This window comes from Pipistrellus hanaki, assembly GCF_964339955.1.
Source record: "Pipistrellus hanaki genome assembly, chromosome: X".
NCBI lineage: Eukaryota > Metazoa > Chordata > Mammalia > Chiroptera > Vespertilionidae > Pipistrellus > Pipistrellus hanaki.
The window spans coordinates 34,878,634-34,901,869 of record NC_140524.1 but is presented as its reverse complement, the minus strand read 5'-3'; the positions used below and the strand labels follow the sequence as shown (position 1 = coordinate 34,901,869).

Genomic DNA, 23,236 nt, shown 5'->3' with positions numbered 1-23,236 from the left:
TCTCAATTTTTTTGTGTGTGTCAGGAGATTGGAGCTATATATCTAATGACAGCAAGACAGAATTCTTCATTAGGTTTTATATGTTGGTTATTTGCATGCCCATTGTATCTTGAACTCTAGTCAAAAGTGAGTCAGCTGCTGTCACTTTAGAGCACATATGTCAAACACAAGGCCCGCGGGCCAAATCCAGCCCGCCAGGCCTTGCAATGTGGCCCGCACCGCGCTGTCATCACTGCACTCCGCTGTCAGTTTATGACATTGTCAGTTTATGACTGTTCAGTAAACCATTCGGCCCGCGATTTAGGCTGGATTTTAGATTTTGGCCCCTTCTCTGATTGAGTTCGACACCCCTACTTTAGAGCAACAATTTGCAACCTTTTTCATCTCATGCCACACACAAACTAATTATTAAAATTCTGTGCCAATCTGACAAAAAATAGGTATATTTTGGCTCATTCACACTGGACAGGAAGTGTGTTAGCTGTTGTCAGTTTTTTTATTTGACAATCTAAGGGAAAAGAGGTCAGTGTCCCTGACTAAATAGGTACTGCGTGTTTTAAAAATTCTTGTGGCACATGGGTTGAAAATCACTGCTTTAGAACATTTGTGACACCCTTTGTAGATTCCATGAAGACATATGTAAGTGGATAAGGAGGAGGATAATTTTATTAATTTGAAACATCACAAAAGCAGGATTTCCAACATGGCAGTGGTAAAGATTTTAAGCAGCCTCCAGTTTATAGGTGCTGGGTTAATATTTTAATATTTCATGCCCAGTTCAATACTTTAAAGCAGAATTAGGAATAAAGCAGTAAAGATTACAAAATACAGTTAAGGTACATATTGGAAATACAAATTCCTTCATTACAGCAAATGTTTTGCAAAAGAGTAAAGCAGCAAATATTAATTTTTAAGGTAACATGCACTTCATGTAATTTGATGTAATAAAAAAGAAACTGCTCAAATTAAGTGTTACAAAATCTGTTTTCAAGTTATTTTGTAAAGTAAGAAAAATACATAGAAATGAGTCATAGAATCTTAAAACTTTAAGAAATGTGATAAATGTAGGATATAGTGTGTAATGATGCCTTTAAAAAATTAAATACTAAAGCAAAAGGTAAAGTGTAAATAGCAAAATATTTCATTGAATTACAAGTTGATACTTGTAAGTCAATTGGTTATTAGTTCCTTTTTGAAATCCATTAGAATTTTAATGTGCTCAGAACTATGGAAAATAATAATTTTATGTAACAAAAAATTATAGTTTTTCAGATTTCAAATCTGGATGAGACTTCATGGTGCTGAAAATTAAACTGAATGTCTTGCAAACATTTACTGTGAACAGTGAGTGCACTTGTTGTGCCTTGATAATTCTTGATGGCTGGGTGTCTGCAAGGTAGATGGGAGCACCAGCGTTTGCCTGCTACCTGTAGTCCATCAAGTCAGGAGGTAGCTAAATTGGCTGGAAAATTTTCCAGTATGTGTTCTGTTTGCAGAACTGTCTAATTAGGTACCCTCCTTTAGCCCTGGTATTTTTACATGATACAAGTCTAGGGTTATCAATCTTTTTTAAAATCAATCCTCAGGTTAACATAAGATTGCAATGGAAGTGTTCGTTTTGAAGTGAAGGCATGAGTGCCAAAGTGTTAAATCCATCAGGTTGGTGGTTTAAAGCTATGCCTAATTAAAAGAACTGTACAAATACCTACCACAATGTGCCAGATGGATTTTTAATCTACAATAACACAATAATTTGTCAAATTGGCTACATTTGAGGTTTTGCAGATTTAAAGCGGCATTGTAAAACTTTAATAATCTTTAACACTGTCATAATTGGTCTCAAAAGAAACGGGACCAATAAGCGCAATAGCATTAAAACATGATCTTTTTGGGGTAGGGTGCAGGATACGTGCGGTTTGCTAGGGTTGAAGCACAATATTTGAAGATTAAATAGTCACAAAGATTAGTAACAATTCATGTTACGACCCAAGAACCTAATCTAGCATTTTAATTCTGAATTTAACCATAAGATTTATATCTGTAGCAAATGTATTTTGTGATACTGCAACACGTAGTAGAACCACTGTCTCCTAAGTTATCAGATATATAGCATATCTCCTTAAAATATCTCACATGTTGCTCTCTGTGTATTTCAGTGCTTCTAGAACAATCAACCCTGTATCCCACTACTTGAATGGATATTGCACTTTTCCCTTTGGGAGGTACCAAGAACAAAAGCTGAGCTGAATGATCACGACAGCCATTTTTACAATACTCATAGAGAAGGAAAAGATATGGGCAGCTTTTTACAACATCCAGACACAAGTAAACTAAATCCTGGTCAGAACTCTCCGTAAAGGAACTACTGTGTAGCCCCATCATCTGGGAAATTTTCCTTAGGAACTGACTAGTAGTAGGGAAAGATAGGGTCTATAAGCTAGGTGCTTCAACCGAGGTACTAGGGTGGCAATCTACCAAGGGCTTGAGGACAAAACTCCATTTACACAAAATGAAACAGATGACAACCACACTTTAGCTGAACACAGGAAGAGCCAAAGGGTAATACAGGTCCAAACATGACAAGCTTCTTGCTGGGCTGGCTTCCCAGCCTTGCTTAGAGCATGTGCACTGTTCTTCACGGAAGTCCTGGGTTCAGCCTAGCCACCCCTGTTCGGCACTGATAACAAATAAGCTTCATTCCTATCTTTCCCTAGCCTGGTAGGCTGTTTGTAAAACTTGAAACTATGCATAAGAATCACACTTGAAATTGTGTACCCTATACACTTCCACTAAAGCAGAAATACAAAAGCCACAATAATCCCAATGGCCAGCAGACATTCCTCTAGGGGCTGTAAGGTGGTGGCTTTTCAAAGGGCGGGTAGTAGGGTGGAGAGTAACGGGGTGGTGCACTGGAGGACCACATGTAGCTGGGTGAAGGAGAGGCAGACTGGGGCTCATCAGAAAGTCCAGAGGGAGGCGAGGGTGGAAAGATGCCAGAATGCTGTGTAATGAAAATAAAACAACATCAGTTTGGGCAGTTTGCTTTAAGTCCCCATTGTCAGTTATTTTAAAATGAAATATAGACCAAATTTGTTTCTGTTTGGAACACCAAAGAGCTAAAACCACAAAGTTAATGAGAGGCATGAAGCTGGGCTGGTCTCACTTTCTCTTGGTCACTCAAGCTGTGAAGCTCATGCAGAGATATCTTGGACTGCTCCTATCCCTCCCGTTGAGCCCCTTTTCCATGTTTATAACTCAAGCCTTCAATACCCCTCTCTGAGCTATGGCAATAGCCTCCCAACTAGTCTTTAAAAAGGTAGTTTGGGCCTTAAGAACATTTGATGTTAAGTCACTAATACATGGGGAAATCTTTGCGACAAGAATATATCACAAAGCCCATCTCATAAAACAAAGCAAAAAGTAAGGCCAGAGAGGTTAAATGGCTTCCTTGGATCTGTAGTCGTTTTTTTTTTGTTTGTTTGTTTGTTTGTTTGTTGTTGTTTTTTTAATCCTCACCCACGGATATGTTTTATTGATTTTCAGAGAAAAAAGAAGGGAGAGCGAGAAACTTTGATATGAGAGAAACATCATCAGTTGCCTCCCATATGCACCCTGACCAAGGATCAAACCCGCAACTCAAGTATGTGCCCTGACTGGGAATTGAACCCATTAACCTTTTGTTGTATGGGATAATGCTTCAACCAACTGAGCCAACCGGCCAGGGCTGGATCTGGAGTCCTAAGCTAAGTCCATTAATTTCAATTTCATCTTAACTGTGCCCCCACCCCAATAACAAGGTAGGTGGGAGAGAAAAGAACAGAGGCATGAATAAGACGCAGGGGTCCTCAAACTTTTTAAAGTGGGGGCCAGATCACGGTCCCTCAGAGAGCTGGAGGGCCGGACTATATGAACTACTAATTCCTACTGTAACACCTCGGCTGCGCTCACTGCTCAAAAAACCTGGCGGGCCGGATCAGACTCCTCTGCAGGCCGCATGTGGCCCGCGGGCCGTAGTTTGAAGACCCCTGATAAGAGGATGGAGCAATATGTCAAGTTGCAGAGACAGTGAGGATTCCATTTTACTTTGTGTTGTCTGACTGGTGGTCTTTGAGAAAGGAGCAGATTTGGATTTAAGAAATACCAAATGTATTGGCATGGTAGGCATCATTTGCCCCTTCTCTTTCCCTGGATCCTAATGATTTTCCTGCTCTAAAAGAGTTGGCCTGTTTTGTTCATTGCTATATCCCCCAGAGCTTGGCAAGTAGTAGGTACTCAATAAATATTGAATGGGTGACTATAATGTCAGGAGTAGATAAGATGAACTTGGTATGTTTTTTTAAAAAAATGATATCTATTGCCGAAACCGGTTTGGCTCAGTGGTAGAGCATCGGTCTGCGGACTGAAAGGTCCCAGGTTCGATTCTGGTCAAGGGCATGTACCTTGGTTGTGGGCACATCCCCAGTAGGTCGGTGTTTCTCTCTCATCGACATTTCTAGCTCTCTATCTCTCTCCCTTCCTCTCTGTAAAAAATCAATAAAAATATATTTTAAAAAAAGAATTAAAAAATAAATAAATAAAAATGATATCTATTTTCAAAGAATGCGGTCACATCTCATGGGGATCATTGCCTTGCTCCAATGGTGGAGCATGGCTGAGACCTCAAGGCTAGAGGAGGCTAGAGGGATGACAAGAGGCAAGAAATTAGTTTTAGGCTCTCCAGAAAAGCAAACATAAGCCAACAAACAGGGCTGGAGAATGGTCTCCACTCTAGGAGGAGCCATTATGCTTAAAAAAAAAACTAAAAAAAAAACACCAAAATTTCTTAAGAGTTCAAGTACTGTTTGGAGAGGTCACACCTCTACTTTGTTCAGCTGGCCAGACTCTGAGTAGATCATGTCTTTTTTCCAGGCCTGGAACAATCTAGAGTCAGCCTAAGACCAGTTGGCTGATTCTCCTCATCCCCAGTCCTGACCACTGCCCAGGTTTCTAGGCTTTACTTGAGACACTGAAATATCTGTCCCTTACACTTAATGTTAGGATTGAGAAGAGACTGTAGCTGCAATCTTTCCCCTTCCTCTCCCACCCCACCCATTACCAGTATTTCATCTTGAATGAAGGAATGACAGGTTCATACAACCTGCAAAGCTATTCAAAGCAAAACAACTTGAGGCAGTGGACTCAAGTCAGATTCCTTTCTAAAATCTCCATTTTTTCCTACCTCCAAAAGAATATGTGTCAGTATGGTGAATTACCTAGTCTTCTACTCTGTGTCCCAGAACTCTTTCTCCTTCTCTCCCTCCTTCCTCTTCTGCTGCTTTCTTCAACTGATAACACTGTCCTCTTAACCAGAGAGAAGAGCAAAACCCCACCAGGGACCAAATTTCTGCTGGGGCTGTGGTGGTACTATGCCCTTTGGATTCAGCTCTAGGATGGGTAGAGTCAGGAGGCCATTTCCATGTGTTCCCAGCCACAAAAGGGAAGGACACATTCCCTACAGTGGAGCTAAAGGCAGTTCTGTCCTGAGAGGCATTTAAAAGCTGCTGTGGGCAGCAACTACTGTGGGTGGCAGTTGTACACTTTGATAATAAAAGGGGGTGGTACAACAGTCTTTGGTTTTCACTTCCGAGTTTCATGTTTGGGAAGTATTGGGTGGGGGAGAGGTGGAATGATTCTCACTTCCTTTGAGGATGCTGGGAATCTTAAGGATAAAAGTGAAGGGCTCTTGGCAGAGCTACAGGGCTCATTGGCTGCAGTCCACACACCCTTGGGGTTTGAGTTGTTGGGTGTGGGGAGGAAGGGCCCACAGTACCAGTGCATAGTTTCCTAGCAACAGGCAAGCACCTTGGGAAAGATTTGGCTTTGTTGCAGCTGAAGAGCTGGCCTGGTGCATTTTGGTTCCTGCCTAAGAGTCGACTTTACTAGTGGGACAGGCAACTCAGAAGAACAGAGCTTTGAATCCTTGTACACCACAAAGCGTGAAAACCATCTAAAAAACCTACTGCTAGGCCTAGTTGGCTAAAACTTCCCAAGCTGCTTCTTAGAGGCTGGGGTGGCTACAGACTGATGACACTATAAGAGGACCACCATCTTTTCAGGACACACACAGCTGTCTTGCATCTTTGCCTGCCCCCTCTGCAGGATGGATGACCCATACTCTGCAAGACCAACCTGCATTTCTGTCACAGTTGGCTTATCTCTTCAGAAGTACTAGGAGGTAGTTACTCAGAAAATAGCCCTGACACTGACCAGGTGATAAAGATTACCAGCAAGAGATGCTGTGTTCCCAGGGGAAAATCCAGAGTCTCCTGGTCTTTGCATTCTCCCTCTATTTCTGTCCCAGAAAGAAAAGCCAGGGGAGATTGAGAGAAGAGTAGCTAAAAGGAAGAGGATGGAAAAGAAGGAAGAGGTCAGAAACCAGAGAAAAGAGGAGAATAAAGGAAAACCTTGGCAGGAGGAGGGAAATAAAGAGAAAAAGTTGAGTGGTGGCAGCAGCAACACCTTCTAAGGCTCTCAGCAACCTGTGCTATACACTGCCTCCCCCAGGAAAGTGAACCTTTCATTAAATGGGTCCAATTTATAATGGGTCATTTTTCACACCTAAGAGGAAATCTAGTGTGTACCCTCATGTGGTTAAAAAAAAAAAGCATAAACAGAGGTGCTTACAGTTTTCATATGCTTAGACTTTTGTTTTAAGCTAAACTTGGCAGTTCACCAAATGGACAGGAAACAGATCAGTCCATGGTTAGAATAAAGCAGGGGGACTTGCCCAGCAGCTAGCCTGGGAAGTATGGCTGGAATCCTTAAGTGGTTTACATAAAGCTACACTGGGTTGACTTTCCCGGGAGAGGTAGAAACTGATGCTTTTGACCTGACAGACTTTGGACTACTTGGCTGGAGCTGAAGGACAGGTAATGGGGAAATGAGGACAGGCAAAGGGCAAGAAAATTGAGTATTGGGGTGATGAGCAGGGAGGCAAAGGTAGTCTCAGTTTATCTCCTTCCTGCCTTGAGGGATGGGTATTTCATTAGAAACAAGGACACCTTGGAGCCCAATGTTTGAAAGAGTCCTGTTTCTCCAAGCTCAGCTCTTACAGAATCCTCAGGGTCAGCTGACCAGACTCAAGTGCCTGTTCATGTCTGTCCACAAGAAATGTTTCTCAAGCTTCCTAATTGGACAGATACCCAGTAAGGGCATGACGTTGAGGGGTTCAATCAAAACCCTATAAATCTCTTTTCTCTTCCTTCTATCAGCTTTGGGGTAAAAAGGAAGCAGAAGTCTTCAAACTTTAAGTCACCAGAATAGTCCTATTTGGAAATGAGCAGAATGGAAAAGTCATCCAGAAGAAAGTCTAGAAAGATCAGTTTTCCTGATATGATTTGGGCCCTTTTATAATCCAAGAAGAGCACAGGGAGCTCTGGCTTTTTTGGGGGGGTGGGGAGGTGAGGTCTGTGCTTCTGGTGGTTTTATTATAAGAGCTAGCGTACGTTTTGCTGACTGCTTGTTTAATTTTTAAAAATATATTTTATTGATTTTGTACAGAGAGGAAGGGAGAGAGATACAGAGTTAGAAACTCGATGAGAGAGAGTCATCGATCAGCTGTCTCTTGCACACCCCCTACTGGGGATATGCCCGCAACCAAGGTACATGCCCTTGACCGGAATAGAACCCGGGACCTTTCAGTCCCCAAGCCGACGCTCTATCCATTGAGCCAAACCGGGTTTGGTCAAAAAAAATTTTTTTTTTAGAATTTATTAATTAAATGAGAGAGAGAGAGAGAGAGAGAGAGAGAGAGAGAGAGAGAGAGAGAGAGAGAGAGAGAGAGAGAGAGACTTGTGTGCTCTGACCTGGGATTGAACCCAAAGCCTTGGCATATTGGGACAATGCTCTAACCAACTGAGCTACCTGGCTGGTCAGGGCCTGACTGATTTCTATTCATCTGAGAACATAAGCATATGTTCTCCCATCCTTTTGGCTTTCTTGAGTGAAGACTGGTATTTCCTCCTATGAAACTATAAGGGAATGGAATTTAGTGAACACAAAAAAGCTCAGCTCAAACACTAGAACAAAATACAATCTAAGTTCTAAAGGGAAGCAAATCACGTAACATACCCCTCATATCCCCATCATACAACTATAAAGTCTCCAAAAAGGGAAATACAGAAGACAGTTGGAACCTAGGGAAAGAACTAGGAGAGGTATGTGTCCCAGTAGCCCTACAGTGTTTAGCAATTGAATAATGTAATAAGGGGCCCTTTATAAGAGTCATGATTAGGAAGCCCATAATTTAAACCAGTAGAAATATAAATATCCTAAAATTAACTGGGGGAAAGATCTGTGCTGTGTTCAAACGTATAGCTTTTCCAAAGAACCTCAAGCCAATCTCTCAAGTCAGACCTGGATACAAATCCTTGCTCTTCCACTTAGCATCTCTGTGAGGTAGTTACTTTCTCCATGACTTAGTCATCTCATCTTTAAAATGGCAGTGACAATTGTATTTTCATCAAAGGACTAAGCAAGATGATATATATAAAACACTTCTTAGCATAGTGCTTGATACATAGTAAGTGCTCGATGTATAGCAGCTGCTATTAAAAAGTAGAGTCCTCCTTAAATCCCTGGAGGCCCTGCTATGAGCCCATAGTGTAGGTCTGGGTGAGGTGGCTAGATTTGGATTCCTGCCCAGGCAGTGTTGCTCAGCGGATTGAGCATCATCCCATGGACCAAGAGGTCTCCAGGTGGATTCTCTGTCAGGGCACATGCCCAGGTTGCAGACACGATCCCCAGTAGGGGGCATGCAGGAGGCAACCTATCAATGCTCCTCTCTCATCAATGTTTCTATCTCTCCTCCCTCTCTAACTAAAAATCAATAAAAACATACTTAATAGATTTGAATCCCTTTGCTGTGTTAGATACCCTGTTTTTGGGTTTCCATAGCACTCTTGGTAATTGTCTATTTACTTTTTTGTCCCCACTGATGTCCCCTATCACCCTCTCAAGTCTAGAGACTGTCGCATTCATAATCAGTTTCTCTATCCACAGCTCTTAGCACAGTGCCTGGCACAAGGGAACACAAAGTAAACATTAGCTGAACTGAAACCAATAGCTTGAGTCACCACTGGCATTGTCAATCTTGCTTTCCCCCTGGAGTAGTGTTTGAATAAGGAATGATAGAGAGAAAGATGGCTCCATACTCTAAGATAGTGCTTCCTATCTTAGAGTTTGCAGCAACCATCACTAGGGAGATCATTGTTCCTACTTAAGGGGCTCATTATAAAGTGAATATTCCTATAATCAATATGTTTTACTTTGATATAAAAAAGTGAAGATGGCCTCTTCATTGAATTCATGTGTTTCCCCTCTATCTCAGGATGGCTTTTTATTACAGGGGCCGAAGAGAATGATGACCCTCCTCGTGTTAGCTTCAACATCCTTGCATTCTCTTAAATGATTCTTTTTTTTTTGCCTGCATTACAACTGAAATTATCTATGCATTTTTAACATACCTGTGTTTTTTGGTTTACATAATCTATTTAGGTAATAAGTTCCCTGAGTTACCTGTGAATATGTAGGTTTTAAAACAATTTCTAATGTTATGTTTTCCAAGTTTTAATGGATACCTCCTGATTCTAATATTGTATTTTATAACAGTGAACAAGTCCATGTTCACACTACATGTATAGTTGTCCCATGATATCCATGGAGAATGGTCCCAAGACCCCCCACAAATACCAAAATCCCTGGATGCTCAAACCCTTATATAAAATGGCATAGGGCAATGTAGACATATCCGCAGATTCCTAATCGCAGATGGAAAATACTGTTCTCCAGCTGTGGTTGCTTGAATCTACAGATTCAAAAGCCTGAGATACAAAGGGCTGTGTCTTTATTGAAAAAATCCATGTATAAGTGGACCCGTGTAGTTCAAACCTGTGTTGTTCAAGGGTCAACAGTGTTACTATTGCAATGTGAAATCCTAGACCTCCCCAAACAGTATCTAAACCATGCAAATATATGATTTATTCAACTATATGGGGTTTTCTAGTTTTAATTATTTTGTTAATCTAAACCTAAAATTAGGTTTCCCAAGGGTTTTGCATTTCTAAACTAGCTGTTTAACTGGAAGCACCCCAAACACTCTTGCTTTTATGTCCCCTTGGAGCATTTATGGGCTCTTAATCAATAGCAGTAAATTCATTATGAGCCTCCCTTCCTTCAAAGATATTGCCTTTGGTTCCCAAATTTTGAATTAACCAGATTTTAGTGCAATTCTACTTTTCTGTGGCCAAGTTTACCACCACTGAAAATGCCTAAAGGATCATTTCATTTGTTTTTTCAAAGTACTCTCTGCACACAATGGATCCCTTTTAATTAAAAGCCTTTTTTGGTTCCATTTTTTCTGTGCTTAGTCTCAGCTCAAAAGGAAATAGGGAAAGTGCAAATTTGGTAACATTATTCCTGACCTATTTGATAATAGGACAACAAAGGAGAGGGGGGAGTTATAAAAATATTTTCTCTGTGTAGTTCTAATTATGAAGTCTGGAGAAAAAAGAAGGGATTATTACAGATTTGATTCAAACCCTTATGTGGCTCAGAATGTCTCTCTGACCCTTACGCTAAGGATCAGGACGAGGCCTCTTCCTGTAGCAGAGAAATAGAAAATGCCACTGGTGGACAGGGGTTCATGGTGAGGTACTAATGAGTATCATCTTCTCCTTGGGGTAGATCAAGGCAATTTGAGATACCTCGATCTTTCTCTCCTCTATTCTTCCATCTCTGTTTCTTCTCCTCTTATGTCTTTCTCGCCCTTCCCATCTATCCTATCTTTGCATGTCTACATAGCCCTTATGGTAATCACTGGTATCCAAAGGCTGCTAAAAGCCATCAGGGACAGAGAGCCTGACTACCTCATATATATTAGGGAGATTCTATGATTAAGGAGAGAACAAGAGAACATGAATGAGAGCAAAGGTAATGGAGAGTTTTTTTTTTCTTCTCAAAACATACCTGAAAGTCATAAGCAGAATATGGTGGCAGGTGAGGAGGACTATGGTAGTAGGTATTGTAGGATGCCACTTGAGGACGAGCATAATAAGAAACAGTCGGATGGGCATTTTCAACAGAACAGTTCAATGCCGGGAGAGTTGGATTCTGTAGAAAACAACACATTAGAAACAGTATTAAAGTTCATCACTAGGAAAATGGTTAAATAAACAGTGGTACATCTATACTACAGAATACCATGCAGACATAACCATTATTGATAAACAGTTTAGTGACAGAAAATGTTGTCCAGGATATGTTGTTAAATTAAAAAAAAATAAGCCACTGGCAAAACTATAGAGACAAAGATTAGTGGTTGCCAAGGGTTGAGGTTGGGGGGAGGGATTAGTAGGTGGAGCATAGAGGATTTTATGGGAGTAAAAATACTCTATATGATGTTACACTGATGGATATGTCATTATAAATTTATCTAACCCCTAGAATATACAATACCAAAAGTGAACATATGGTAAACTATGGACTTTGGATGATTATCATGAGTCAATATAGGTTCATCCTTGGTAACAATGTACCTCTCTGGTGGGGGATGTTGATAATAGGCTATGTATGTGTGGGGGCATGGGGTATGTGGGAAATCTCTATCTTCCTCTGTTTTGTTGTAAGCCTAAAAGTGCTCTAAAAACAAGTCTTTAAAAAGGAAGCCACCACATCTAACAAATCACTACATGGAAATATGAAAATATCTGGGAGATACACAATGGACTGACTCAGAATAAATTATTTCCAAATAAATAAATAAATAAATAAATAAATAGATAGATAAATAAATAAGGAAGCCACCATGTTATATTAATATAGCATGATCCCACTTTATGTAAAAATAAAGACCTAAACAATTATATATGAATATATGTTGTAAATGAAATTAATCTGGAAAGATTCACAACAAACTGTTAACTGTGGTTATATCTGGAAAGGGGAGTAGTAGTAGGTGGTAAATGAGGACTCTTCACTTTCTGTTATATAGCCAGAGTTTTTACAACTAATAAGAATATTTGTGTCATTTCTCTCAGCTTATTTTGAAAAATTCAAACCTATAGAAAAGTTAAAATTATTTATTTGTGATATTTTAAAAGAAAAAAAAACAAGACCCAAAATACACAATGTCAAATATCTTGCTATGATAAAAATGTGATGGATCACAAAGGGATTTTAAGAGTTGTGAGGATTCTGGTAGATTCTAATCCTTCGAAGGAGCTCCCACATAGACATGAAGTATATTTATTTCTCATCAGCTCTGCAGGCTGGAGGCAAAACCCTAGCAGTGAACAGAAACCAGGAATGACCAAGCAGAGTATACTGATTATTTTTTGCAAACAAAATAATGCAGAAAAAATTAAATACCATTTTAATATGGTGATGTGTATAGGCCTTTAAATGTTAAGGCTAATCTTGTCCGGGATGGAAGTCCTGCTCCCAACAGGGCCAAAGCATCGCTAAAGGAAGTCACCACTATTCATTAATTCCTAAAGAGGATTGTGATTTGTATCTTTTGAGTGCCATATGGGTAAAGGTGTGAGGCAAATATTTTATCCATTTTCTATGTCATTGAAACCTCCATTTGTATGGATAATCAAGAGCTGTTTTCAAAATCAATGTGTCTTGTTTCTGGTACACATGCTATATCATAAAAGGGTAATATGCAAATTAACCCTAAAGGTGGAATGACTGGTCGCTATGATGCACACTGACCACCAGGGGGCAAATGCTCAATGCAGGAGCTGCCCCCTGGTGGTCAGTGTGCTCCCACAGCAGGAGCTCTGCTCAGCCACAAGCCGGGCGGACCTCTCCTACGTCCTCAGTAGCGCTAAGATGTCCGACTATGGCTTAGGCCCACTTCCCCCATGGATAGCGGGGTATTGGGCCTAAGCTGGCAGTCAGATATCCCCTGAGGGGTCCCAGTCTGCAAGTGGGTGCAGGCTGGGCTGAGGGACCCCCCCGAGTGCACGAATTTTTGTGCACTGGGCCTCTAGTATACTCTATATTAATAGAAAACAGAAGCTTACTCTCAAGTGATAAAAATGTGTGGGCAGGCTTTGGCAGTGGCACAGGCAACCATATTGAGGTGTTGGCAGGGGAAACTCCCTTATAGCAAGTTTCAACACAGTTCTGCTGCTCTCTTCCTTGGTGTGGGTTACTGTTTACATTTCTAGGAGGCTTAAAGAGCTACAAACCTGTCATTATGATGCAGCTCACAGATAACCAGAGAAATGTTTGTTAGCCTCTATCATTTGTGGGAGAGAGCTGAGATCTTGGATCCCAAGGGTTTGTTCACTTTACAGAAAAAGAGTGCTCAGAAATGCCCCTACCTCTCCACCAGAAATGTAAGAAGAAATTTCATCTCTGAGGAAATCCCAGAAATCATATTCCCTAGGCCTTCTGTCAATTAAAAAAACCACTCTCTATAATCAAAAGAGATATGACTAACCAAGGTGAATTAGGTAGTCATTATCTATCTTTATCAGAATACTTGGGTACTAATGCTTTGGGTACAATAGCATGGTTTATCTAATATATCATAATAGATCAATGATTCATTGTGTACTTTCTCAGAACAATAAAATACTTCCAAATATCTTTGCCAACTATATAGCTAACATATGGCCAATTTTGATTCTTGATGTAGTAATTAATTAAACAAATAATGCATTAATTATTTGTATTGAGTTAAAGAGGTAAGAAGATAAATAGTATTTTTATAACTTGGCATCCAATTAGAGTATTTCTAGATTCAATGCTTTATCATTGTCATTACTTTGTTTTCATAGATTTCTTTTCCTAAAAATGAAAGGTCACCAATGAAATCTCAATAATATCCACCAATAAACAAACAAACAAACAAACACACCCTCCAGCTCTTGCAAAGTGAAACCAGTTCTTCTATGCAAATAAATTAAGCCTAACCAGAGAGAAACCATCATGCAATATAAACTCTATAAGTTTTTTTGTGTGTGTGTTTACCAACTCCAGGGGGCCAGGATAATCTTTGAAAAGAAGTTGACTATTATAGAGAAAGAAACACAAAAATATAAGAGGAAGATAGAATGAGCACTGAAAAGCCACAGAGAGAAGAAAGTTAGGAGTAGAGGACAGATAGAGAAAATGGGCAGGGCAACAAGATAAGGTGAGGGGTTGAAGGAAGGTGGAGTGAAGAGTTGGGCAGGGAAGGACCAAAAGAGATGGCCCCAAATAAATGGTCTGGTTATGTTTTAAAGCAATAATTCTGATTTTACAATAAATTTAAATTTTTTACAATAAATTTAAATATTTTTTCCATTTTCCATGTCATCAAAACCTTCTCCATTTGTATGGATAATCAAGAGCTGGGCACTGTCTCTGTTTGTGTGTGTATACAGGAGTGTGTGTATTTCTATTAAAATTTCTAGAGTTTGCCGAAACCGGTTTGGCTCAGTGGTAGAGCATCGGTCTGCGGACTGAAAGGTCCCAGGTTCGATTCCGGTCAAGGGCATGTACCTTGGTTGCGGCCACATCCCCGGTAGGGGGTGTGCAAGAGGCAGCTGGTTGATGTTTCTCTCTCATTGACGTTTCTAGCTCTCTATCACTCTCTCCTACTCTCTGTAAAAAGTCAATAAAATATATTTAAAAAATTTGTAGAGTTTAAGCTATGAGACTCCCATTACTGATCAGTAGCTTTTTAAACTCCAGTGCAATAAAGGCTGCTAGGTAGCACAGAAAACATTGAAAGCAATCTAGTCTGGATAAAGCAGAGTCTGTTCTGAGACAATAATTGCAGACTTTGCAAAGATTGCCACTTTTATTCCTCCCTACTTTACTCCAAACCAGAGACAACCATTAGGAGAAAATGATAAGATATCACTTTTGAAAGATTCATTTCTAATCCTTATAGCTTTGGTCAGCAAATATTTTATCAAACATTTCTTTAAGATCCTTTTAACCAAACACCTCTGGTCAGGGAATGAAGTCCTCCTTTTTCCTTTCAAAATCCCACAATTCTGGAAATGGTGGCTCTTAGCTGATCCTGTTGAAGACTGCTAGCTCACAGCCCTTGGCTTCTATCCTTACTCCCTAGGGAATGGCTTTCATCAGCCAGCACCCCTGAGTCTCTGTGCGGACCTCAGGGCAGTCCACTCAGAGGGAAGGTACATCATAAGTCTCTAGCCACATTTGGACCTAGGCTGTGGATTTTAGTTAGGTTTATTTGGTTGATGTTCCAGGATTTTATACATCATGTATAATTTTAATACAACGAGCTAAGTAATTCTTCCATGGTGGCCCCATCTCACTCTCCTATTAGTATTCTCTCACCTTAGGAATCAAATATTTTGCCCCCTGATCTTTGCTTTTATCTTTTGTTTTCCTCACTTGCCTGAGTTCTTGGGCTTGATTGGCATTTGATATTGAACAAAATTTCCCTTGCTCTCCTCCTTTACTATTGAAGAAGCTCCCAACAGTTGTAAACAACTTGCTTTAATTTTTTTGAAACAAAGGAGGCAATTTCTGTTAAAACATTTGTAGAATTAGAAAAGGCTATCCACATGCTAAAGAGAAGCTGGGATGGAGTAGAAAGGCTCTGGCATTTGAGAAACCTGGGCTTCAGTCCCAGCTCTGCTGTTTAACTCTGGGCAAGTCATTGATCTCTGTTGGCCCCTTATCTGTGAAATTGGGGCAGTAATACTTACTTACTTCACAAGTTACTAGTAGATCAGAGAAAGTAACTGTGTAAAAGTACTTCATAGAAAGTAAAGGGCCATTGCTGCCACATATGAGGACAGACCATCAACAAACCCCTTTTCCCCCCTAGGGTAAGGTGACTAGACGTCCCGCTTTTGGAAAAAATCAGGACTTTTTAAAAACGCTGTGGGACGTGGGACAAATTGTTAAAAATCGGGACTGTCCCGCCAAAAGCGGGACGTCGGTCACCTTACCCTAGAGCACATATGTCAAACACAAGGCCCGCGGGCCAAATCCAGCCCGCCAGGCCTTGCAATGTGGCCCGCACCGCGCTGTCATCACTGCACTCCGCTGTCAGTTTATGACATTGTCAGTTTATGACTGTTCAGTAAACCATTCGGCCCGCGATTTAGGCTGGATTTTAGATTTTGGCCCCTTCTCTGATTGAGTTCGACACCCCTACCCTAGAGCAAGGGTCACAGTGAAGTTATGAATCAGAAATAAACCTAGACATCAATGGTCCACTGAGTCTTGACAGGAGTCCTTGCCGGGAACCCCATTGAAACTACCAAGTAGCCATCACCCACTCCATTTGTGCCCATGTCAGAATGCTCTAGCAATGATTCAGAGTACTTTTCACACTGGTCCTCATGACCCATCTCCTCAACTTACCAACCTAGGAACTTCTCTACCAGCCGGCCTATTTTAGATTCCGCTTTCACCTATACCCTGGGGAAATTCTTCAAGAACAAAGGAAGTTCTTTTCTCCAAAAAAAGTCCCAACCCAGAAACAGTTTTTCCGCTCTCACACCCAAAGTTCCCTCAGGCCCAAACCGGAAATCCTTCTCCCTCCTCCTTCTTCCTGCTCCTTCTACTACTGAAGGCCCCACCTTGTTGATGCTTCCTCCACTCCTCTGTGCTTGGGCTTTCCTGAATGGGAGAAGGGGCATGGGAATGAAAAGCGCACATACAAAAGAGAGAGAGAAACAGACAGACAGACTGGGCATGAGCAGGAAAAGATTTCACTTAAGAGTCACCAGCAGGAACACTCAATGCTTCCAGTCAGCCTGATTCTGCCAGGGATTTGCTGCCCAAAACTGCAGAGTTTTTCTTTAGCCCACCTTTCATTTTCCATTACGCAGCCTTTTGACAGTCCAGAGTTAAATTACAAACTGCCTTTCAGGTTCTTGTTCCTCAGGGACCCCAAAATGGGACAGAAATAGCCAAGGGCCTAGAGGCTATCGGTCTCATTTCTGGGGTCAAAGAAAAACCACTTTTAGGTACAAAATAATTCCCTAAACACATGAGGGACATTCCTTTGCAGTATTTCCCAAATTCTCTCATGATGAGAATCACCTGGTGGAGCTGTTAAAATACAGATTCCCGAATCCCAACTAAGAAGTGCTAAACTAGAATTTTTGGTAACATATAGGTAAAATTGTATACTTAACTAGTGCTCCACCAGGTGATTCTCATCATGAGAAAAGTTTGGGAAACAGTGAAGCAATGGTATGCAGTCCTGACTGCAGATCAGAATCACCTGGGCTTCAATTTAGACCATTTATTTTTTTTATTTTAAATATATTTTGATTTTTTTAGAGAGGAAGAGAGAGGGAATAGAGAGTTAGAAACATCGACAAGAGCCGAGACCGGTTTGGCTCAATGGATAGAGCGTCAGCTTGGGGACTGAAGGGTCCCGGGTTCGATTCCGGTCAAGGGCATGTACCTTGGTTGCGGGCATATCCCCAGTAGGGGGTGTGCAAGAGGCAGCTGATCGATGACTCTCTCTCATCGATGTTTCTAACTCTCTATCTCTCTCCCTTCTTCTCTGTACAAAATCAATAAATTAAAAAAAAAACAAAAAACATCGATGAGAGAGAATCATCGACCAGCTGCCTCTTGCACACCCCCTACTGGGGATGTGCACACAGCCAAGGTACATGCCCTTGACCGGAATCGAACCCGGGACCTTTCAGTCCCCAAGCCGATGCTCTATCCATTGAGCCAAACCAGTTTCGGCCAATTTAGACCACCTCAATTGATTATATTCTCATAGGAAGCCAGGAGGATAATCAGTTCTAAAGCTATCTACACTAATAAAAGAGAAACATGCAAATTGACCATCACTCCGTGATTCCCACCAGCCAATCAGGAGTGAGTATGCAAATTAACCAGACAAAGATTGTGGCAGCCCCGCCCTCCAGCTGCTCCAGGTCTTTGGGCAGCATGCATGCAGGTGCGGAGCAGAGGGAGCTACAGAAGTGGTGCTCCAGCTGGACCGAAGACTGAAGGCTTCTGCCAGAGCGAAGGTCTGGGTCCCAGGTGCTGGAGGAAAACCGGTGCCGGCAGCCAGGGGAAGGAAGGCCTATTGCACAAATCTTTGTGCAACGGGCCTCCAGTTATCTCTATAATTTGAGATCAAGTTTTATTAAATAAGCAAAGAAAAGCTTAGAAATGCTTTAAAAACAAAAGAAAAAAAGGGGCCCACTATTATGAAGCACCTACTGGGTGCTGAGTCCTGGCATGCCTTTGCAGATACTCATACCCAAAAAGATGAAAAAGAGTTGAAAGAGACGTTAGAGAATGTGGGGAGGCTACGATTGAGGTTGAGGTTGAGGATAAGACCTGGCAAGCAGTTTAGCCCACAGCTGGCTCTTCAAATGCAGGGGGTTGAGGGGGAGTAAAAAAGGGAGTCCAGATGCTCTTTCTGGAGAAACTCCATGATGAAATTACTGAGAGGGGAAAACTATCATTACTCTTACCTGTAGCTAAAAAAACACCACAGGAATCAGATATAGAGGGGCAATGGGGGAGAAATGAAGAGGGCATCTGTAATACTCTCAACAATAATGATTTTGAAAAACCAAATCTTTCCTTCCATCTCTCCCCAAGTCTGTTGGGGAAAAACTACCCTGAAATATTTATGTTAAAAGTGTGTTTAGGGTAGGGAAGAGTTTGAAAAGGTTATCTATATAAAAGCATAATATGATAGTTAGACTGGACAGCCGAATGACCTTCCAGACGTCCTTCCAGACGAAGCCAGGGCTGCGAGAGCCGAGCCCCTTGCACAAATTTCGTTCGTTGGGCCTCTAGTATTTACATAACCAGCATGAACCAGAAAATTGCTAACACCTTCCTCTCCCTCCACCCCAGAATGTGCCATAAGAACACAAGCAACTCATGTTAACAAGAAATATTTGCAGATGTTTGAAGGCAGTTACATTTTTTAAGTAATTGCTTCTGATTCCTTCCTTCAAAACATGCCCATTGTTCCTTACCCCAGCCTGGCTCTCACCTCTGTGGAAAGGGAAAACCCTTCCTTACCATGTCCTTAAATCCTCCAAGAACAGCGGCAGTGATGATGCCCAAGAACAGGCCAACGATGTTGAGGATGGTGGCAGACCAGAGCAGGTGGTAGAGGTGGATGATGTCCTGGCAACTGCTGACATCGATGTATTCATAGTACCCACCAGTAATTTCCACCCGGCTGGACAGGGAGAAGCACACTTCAGTCAGTCCCCAGGGAGCAGGTTGGGCCCCTAAGGCTTTGGCTACCACCCAGCTCAATGAAAAACAGGTTAACTATCATAAGGGACATCATAGGTATGAATGCACTTGGGGAGCAAGAAACTACAATATGATAAATCCAAGTGTAATTGCTGTTTATTAGAAATCAACAATAAAAAACTACTACCTGCCCAGAGAAACACTTGTTATCAATAACACTAATCCTAGATGGCATTATTGACCCCTGGCAATATGCCAGACACAGTGTTAAGGATTTTACATATGTAAATTCATTAAAAGTGTGCTAATATGGCAGTTACTAGTCACATGTGGCTATATAAGTTTAAATTCATTAATATAAAGTAAAATTTTTAAAATTCAGTTCTTCAGTCTCATCAGCCACGTGTTACATGCTCAACAGCCACACTAGTGGCTGGTTACTGTGCTGGACAGAGCAGATTACAGAACATTTCCATCATCGCATCAAGTTCTATCAGACAGTACGGTAAATCCTTAAAATACTCTGTGAGGTAGGTACTATCACTATTCCCTTTTTATCGATGAATAAACTAAAGCACATAGAGGTTAGGAACTTGCTCAAGTCATAAGAGGTAGTGCTGGGATCTGAATTCAGACTTCAAAAATATCAGTATTTCCTTTCTCAAGATAAAACAAAACATCAACAGCCGTAGCTGGTTTGACTCAGTGTATAGAGTGTCAGCCTGTGGACTGAAGGGTCCAGGGTTCGATTCTGGTCAAGGGCACATGCCCAGGTTTTGGGCTCAACTCCCAGTAGAGGGCGTGCAGAAGGCAGCTAGCTGATCAATGATTCTCTCATCATTGATGTTTCTATCTCTCTCCCCCTTTCCCTTCCTCTCTGAAATTAATAATATATTAAAAAACAAAACAATTTCCCAATAAAGAACTACAGCTGAGTTGCTGAACAAAACCTATCATCTCCTTGGAGAGGTCTTCCCTGACCATTCTGTCTAAAGACAACCCCCACCCCCAAAGCTCAGTCATTCTCTATCACATTACTTGCTATGGACTGCATTGTGACCAAAATTCGTATGTTGGGGCCCTAACTCCCATTGAGACTGTACTTGCAGAAGGGCTTGTAGGAGGTAATTAAGGTTAGATTAGTTATAAGAGTGGGACCCTAATCCAATAGGATTGGGGGTTTTACAAATTGAGAGAGAGAGAGAGAGAGAGAGAGAGATATCTACGTACACAGACCCCAAGAAGACACGGTGAAATGGCTGCCATCTGCAAGCTAGGAGAAAGCTCTCATGGGAACCGGAGCATGCTGTCGCCCTGATCTCAGACTTCCAGCCTCCAGAATTGTGAGAAAATAAATATCTGTTGTTGAAGCTATCCAGTCTCTGGTATTTTGTTATGGCAGCCCCTGTGCCTGATGTAGTTGATGCTACCTAAATACCTGGTGAACAAATAAATGAAGTTCCTGTCCTCCTGGATGTGGCAAACTAATTTACAACTTGACCACTGGAAGCAATAGTAATTCTTGCCCTAGCCAGTTTGGCTCAGTGGGTAGAGCTTTGGCCTACGAACTGAAAGGTCCCAGGTTCGATTCTGGTCAAGGGCACATGCTCACAAGGGCTCCATCCCCAGTAGAGGGGCTTGCAGGAGGCAGCTGAGCACAATGATTTTCTCTCATCATTGATGTTTCTATCTCTCCTTCTTTCTTCCTCTCTGAAATCAATAAAAATATATACATTATTTGTGTGTGCCTATGGGTGTCTTTGTGTATGATCACATGTCTTTGAGAAAGAGCTAGTTAACACTCAGATTCTTAGGCCCAGCCTCAGTCCTACTGAATGTGGCAGAATTGGGGGGTGGGGGGGTGAGGCTCAGGAATCTGTGTTAACATGGTCATTGTTGTTAGAGAACCACTGTTTTACATAGTAAGCTGCCGTAGTGGAATTTTAAAGGTATTTCAATTCATCAGAATTTTAATTGGATTTAAGTATTTTCCATAACATAATTGAAGAGACCATCCATAAGCATACATTGAGTGTCTTTTGTTAGTTGGCACTGTACTCAGTCCTGGGAATGGGGTAGGGAAGACACATAGATTACTTAAATTCAAAAGGGCACAGTGGACAGGGACTATCCCCTGGAAAGGATGGGTATGGGTGTAAGGGAAAGTGGGCTTGTAGAGACCCAGGAGAGGCTTCTGACTGCCACCAAGTTATCTATGCCTATCTCCTAAAACACTGAGGGCAGACTGGCAGTACATATAGATACAGTATAACAAACTCTGGAGTATGACTGCATTTGAACCCTGGCTCTGTCACTTATTTGTGGCCTGACCCTGAACAACTTTCTTAACCCTTCTGGGCTTGTGGGATTTAATTAGAGAATGTATGAAAGCAGCACTCCAGCGCATAATAAGAGCCCCCACCAAAACATGCAGCTATATATATTTTTCCCTTTTAAGAGCCAGCCGCTGGCAACAAGATTCAACTTGGAATCTTGTTTTTAAAGGCATCAATACTTTAAAGGCACAGGCCACCACATGATAGATCAGCAGTTTGTTTTAAAATATTCAGTAATTCTAGCCATAACCGGTTTGGCTCAGTGGATAGAGCATCGGCCTGCGGACTGAAGGGTCCTGGGTACGATTCCGGTCAAGGGCATGTACCTTGGTTTCGGGCACATCCCCAGTGGGTGGGGGGGTGCAGGAGGCAGCTGATTGATATTTCTCTCTCGTCGATGTTTCTGACTATTACTTTCTCTTCCTCTCTGTAAAAAATAAATAGAAATATATATTTTTAAAAATAAAATAAAATATTCAGTGATTGTAGAGAATATATATTTGGTTTCTGTTTGAGTGGGTTCAGTAGCTATTGAAATATTTTTTACTGAACTATGAAGCAAAAGACCGTTAATACTTAGATCTGGCTCAGGATTTAGCAAAATAGTGTGGTTTGTTTCTGTTTGAGATTTATGGTTCCATTTGGGTTAGTCTCTGGAATTGCAGAATTTCCTCTGGAATTTCATCTTTTGCATTCTCAGCACTCCTACCCTCAAGCCTCCATGGCTGCAGGGATCCCCTGCCAGACCCAACCACTGCCTGATTTAGCTTCCTAAAACATTTAAAAAACTAAGTCATTCATTTAATCAAAACCCTTCCATGGCTTCCCATTATCTTCAGGAAAATGTGTCCAAATTCCTCAGTCTGCCATAATCTGACTCTAAAATGGAGTTCACACTCCGGCTAGGCTGGAGTCCCCAATTGGCCTTGCTGGGCACTTATTCCAAAATTTGCTCAGATTTCTCCCCCTGTGTGCAAGATACTGCCTTCTATTCTCTGCCTATCCTAATCTCTTCTACTGCTCAAAACTTCAATAGTCAACCTCACTAGGGCTTTCTTCAAGGACTCCAGTGCCAATTCATTAGCCTTTTACCTGGACTCCCATAGCCTCAGAAGAGTCTGTTTTTCTTTTTCTTTTTTTTGAATCCTCACCTGAGGATATTTTCCAATTGATTTTTAGAGAGAGTAGAAGAAAGAGGGAAAGACAGAGAGGAATATCGATGTGAGAGAAACACATCAATTGGTTGCTTCCTCCTGCATGAGGCCCAACCAGGGCCCAGGCTGGGAAGGAGCCTGCAACCGAGGTAAGTGCCCTTGACTGGCATCCAACTGGAATCCTTTGGTCTGCATGCTAATGTGCTACCCATTGAGCCAAATTGGCTAGGGAGAGCCTGTTTTTCTTAGTTTGTACTTTACATATATCAATAATTCAGTTATTCATTTAATCCAATGTCTATTGTGAGCCTACTCTGTATTGAGTACTGTGCTGGGTACTGAAGCTACAACCAAGCCAAAGTGGACATGATGTCTCTGTCTAAATTGTAATCTCTTGAGGGCAAGGATGGTCTTTTACCTACATTTGTTTCTCCCACACTGCCTTGCACAGTTGTAGAAATGTTATAGGTCATCAATAGGTACTTGGTGAATGAATAACAGTTCAAAGACTGATCATTGCATTGA

General features: G+C 41.4%; 1 protein-coding gene across 2 annotated transcripts in view; it reads right to left on the bottom strand.

Moving 5' to 3' along the window:
• Positions 1 to 23,236, bottom strand: part of TMEM255A (transmembrane protein 255A) — a 91,755-nt gene that overhangs the window by 34,822 nt on the left and 33,697 nt on the right. The window contains exons 8-10 of one of the 2 annotated variants that reach the window (XM_084870406.1): positions 19,039 to 19,201; positions 11,005 to 11,148; positions 193 to 3,001 (exon numbers count right to left, since the gene is read on the bottom strand). In XM_084870406.1, coding sequence (XP_084726532.1) covers positions 2,843 to 3,001; positions 11,005 to 11,148; positions 19,039 to 19,201 — 466 coding nt within the window. In that variant the 3' untranslated portion in view covers positions 193 to 2,842. Of the gene's footprint in view, positions 1 to 192; positions 3,002 to 11,004; positions 11,149 to 19,038; positions 19,202 to 23,236 lie in introns of those variants that run through there. The other variant, XM_084870407.1, reaches the window with a different exon arrangement.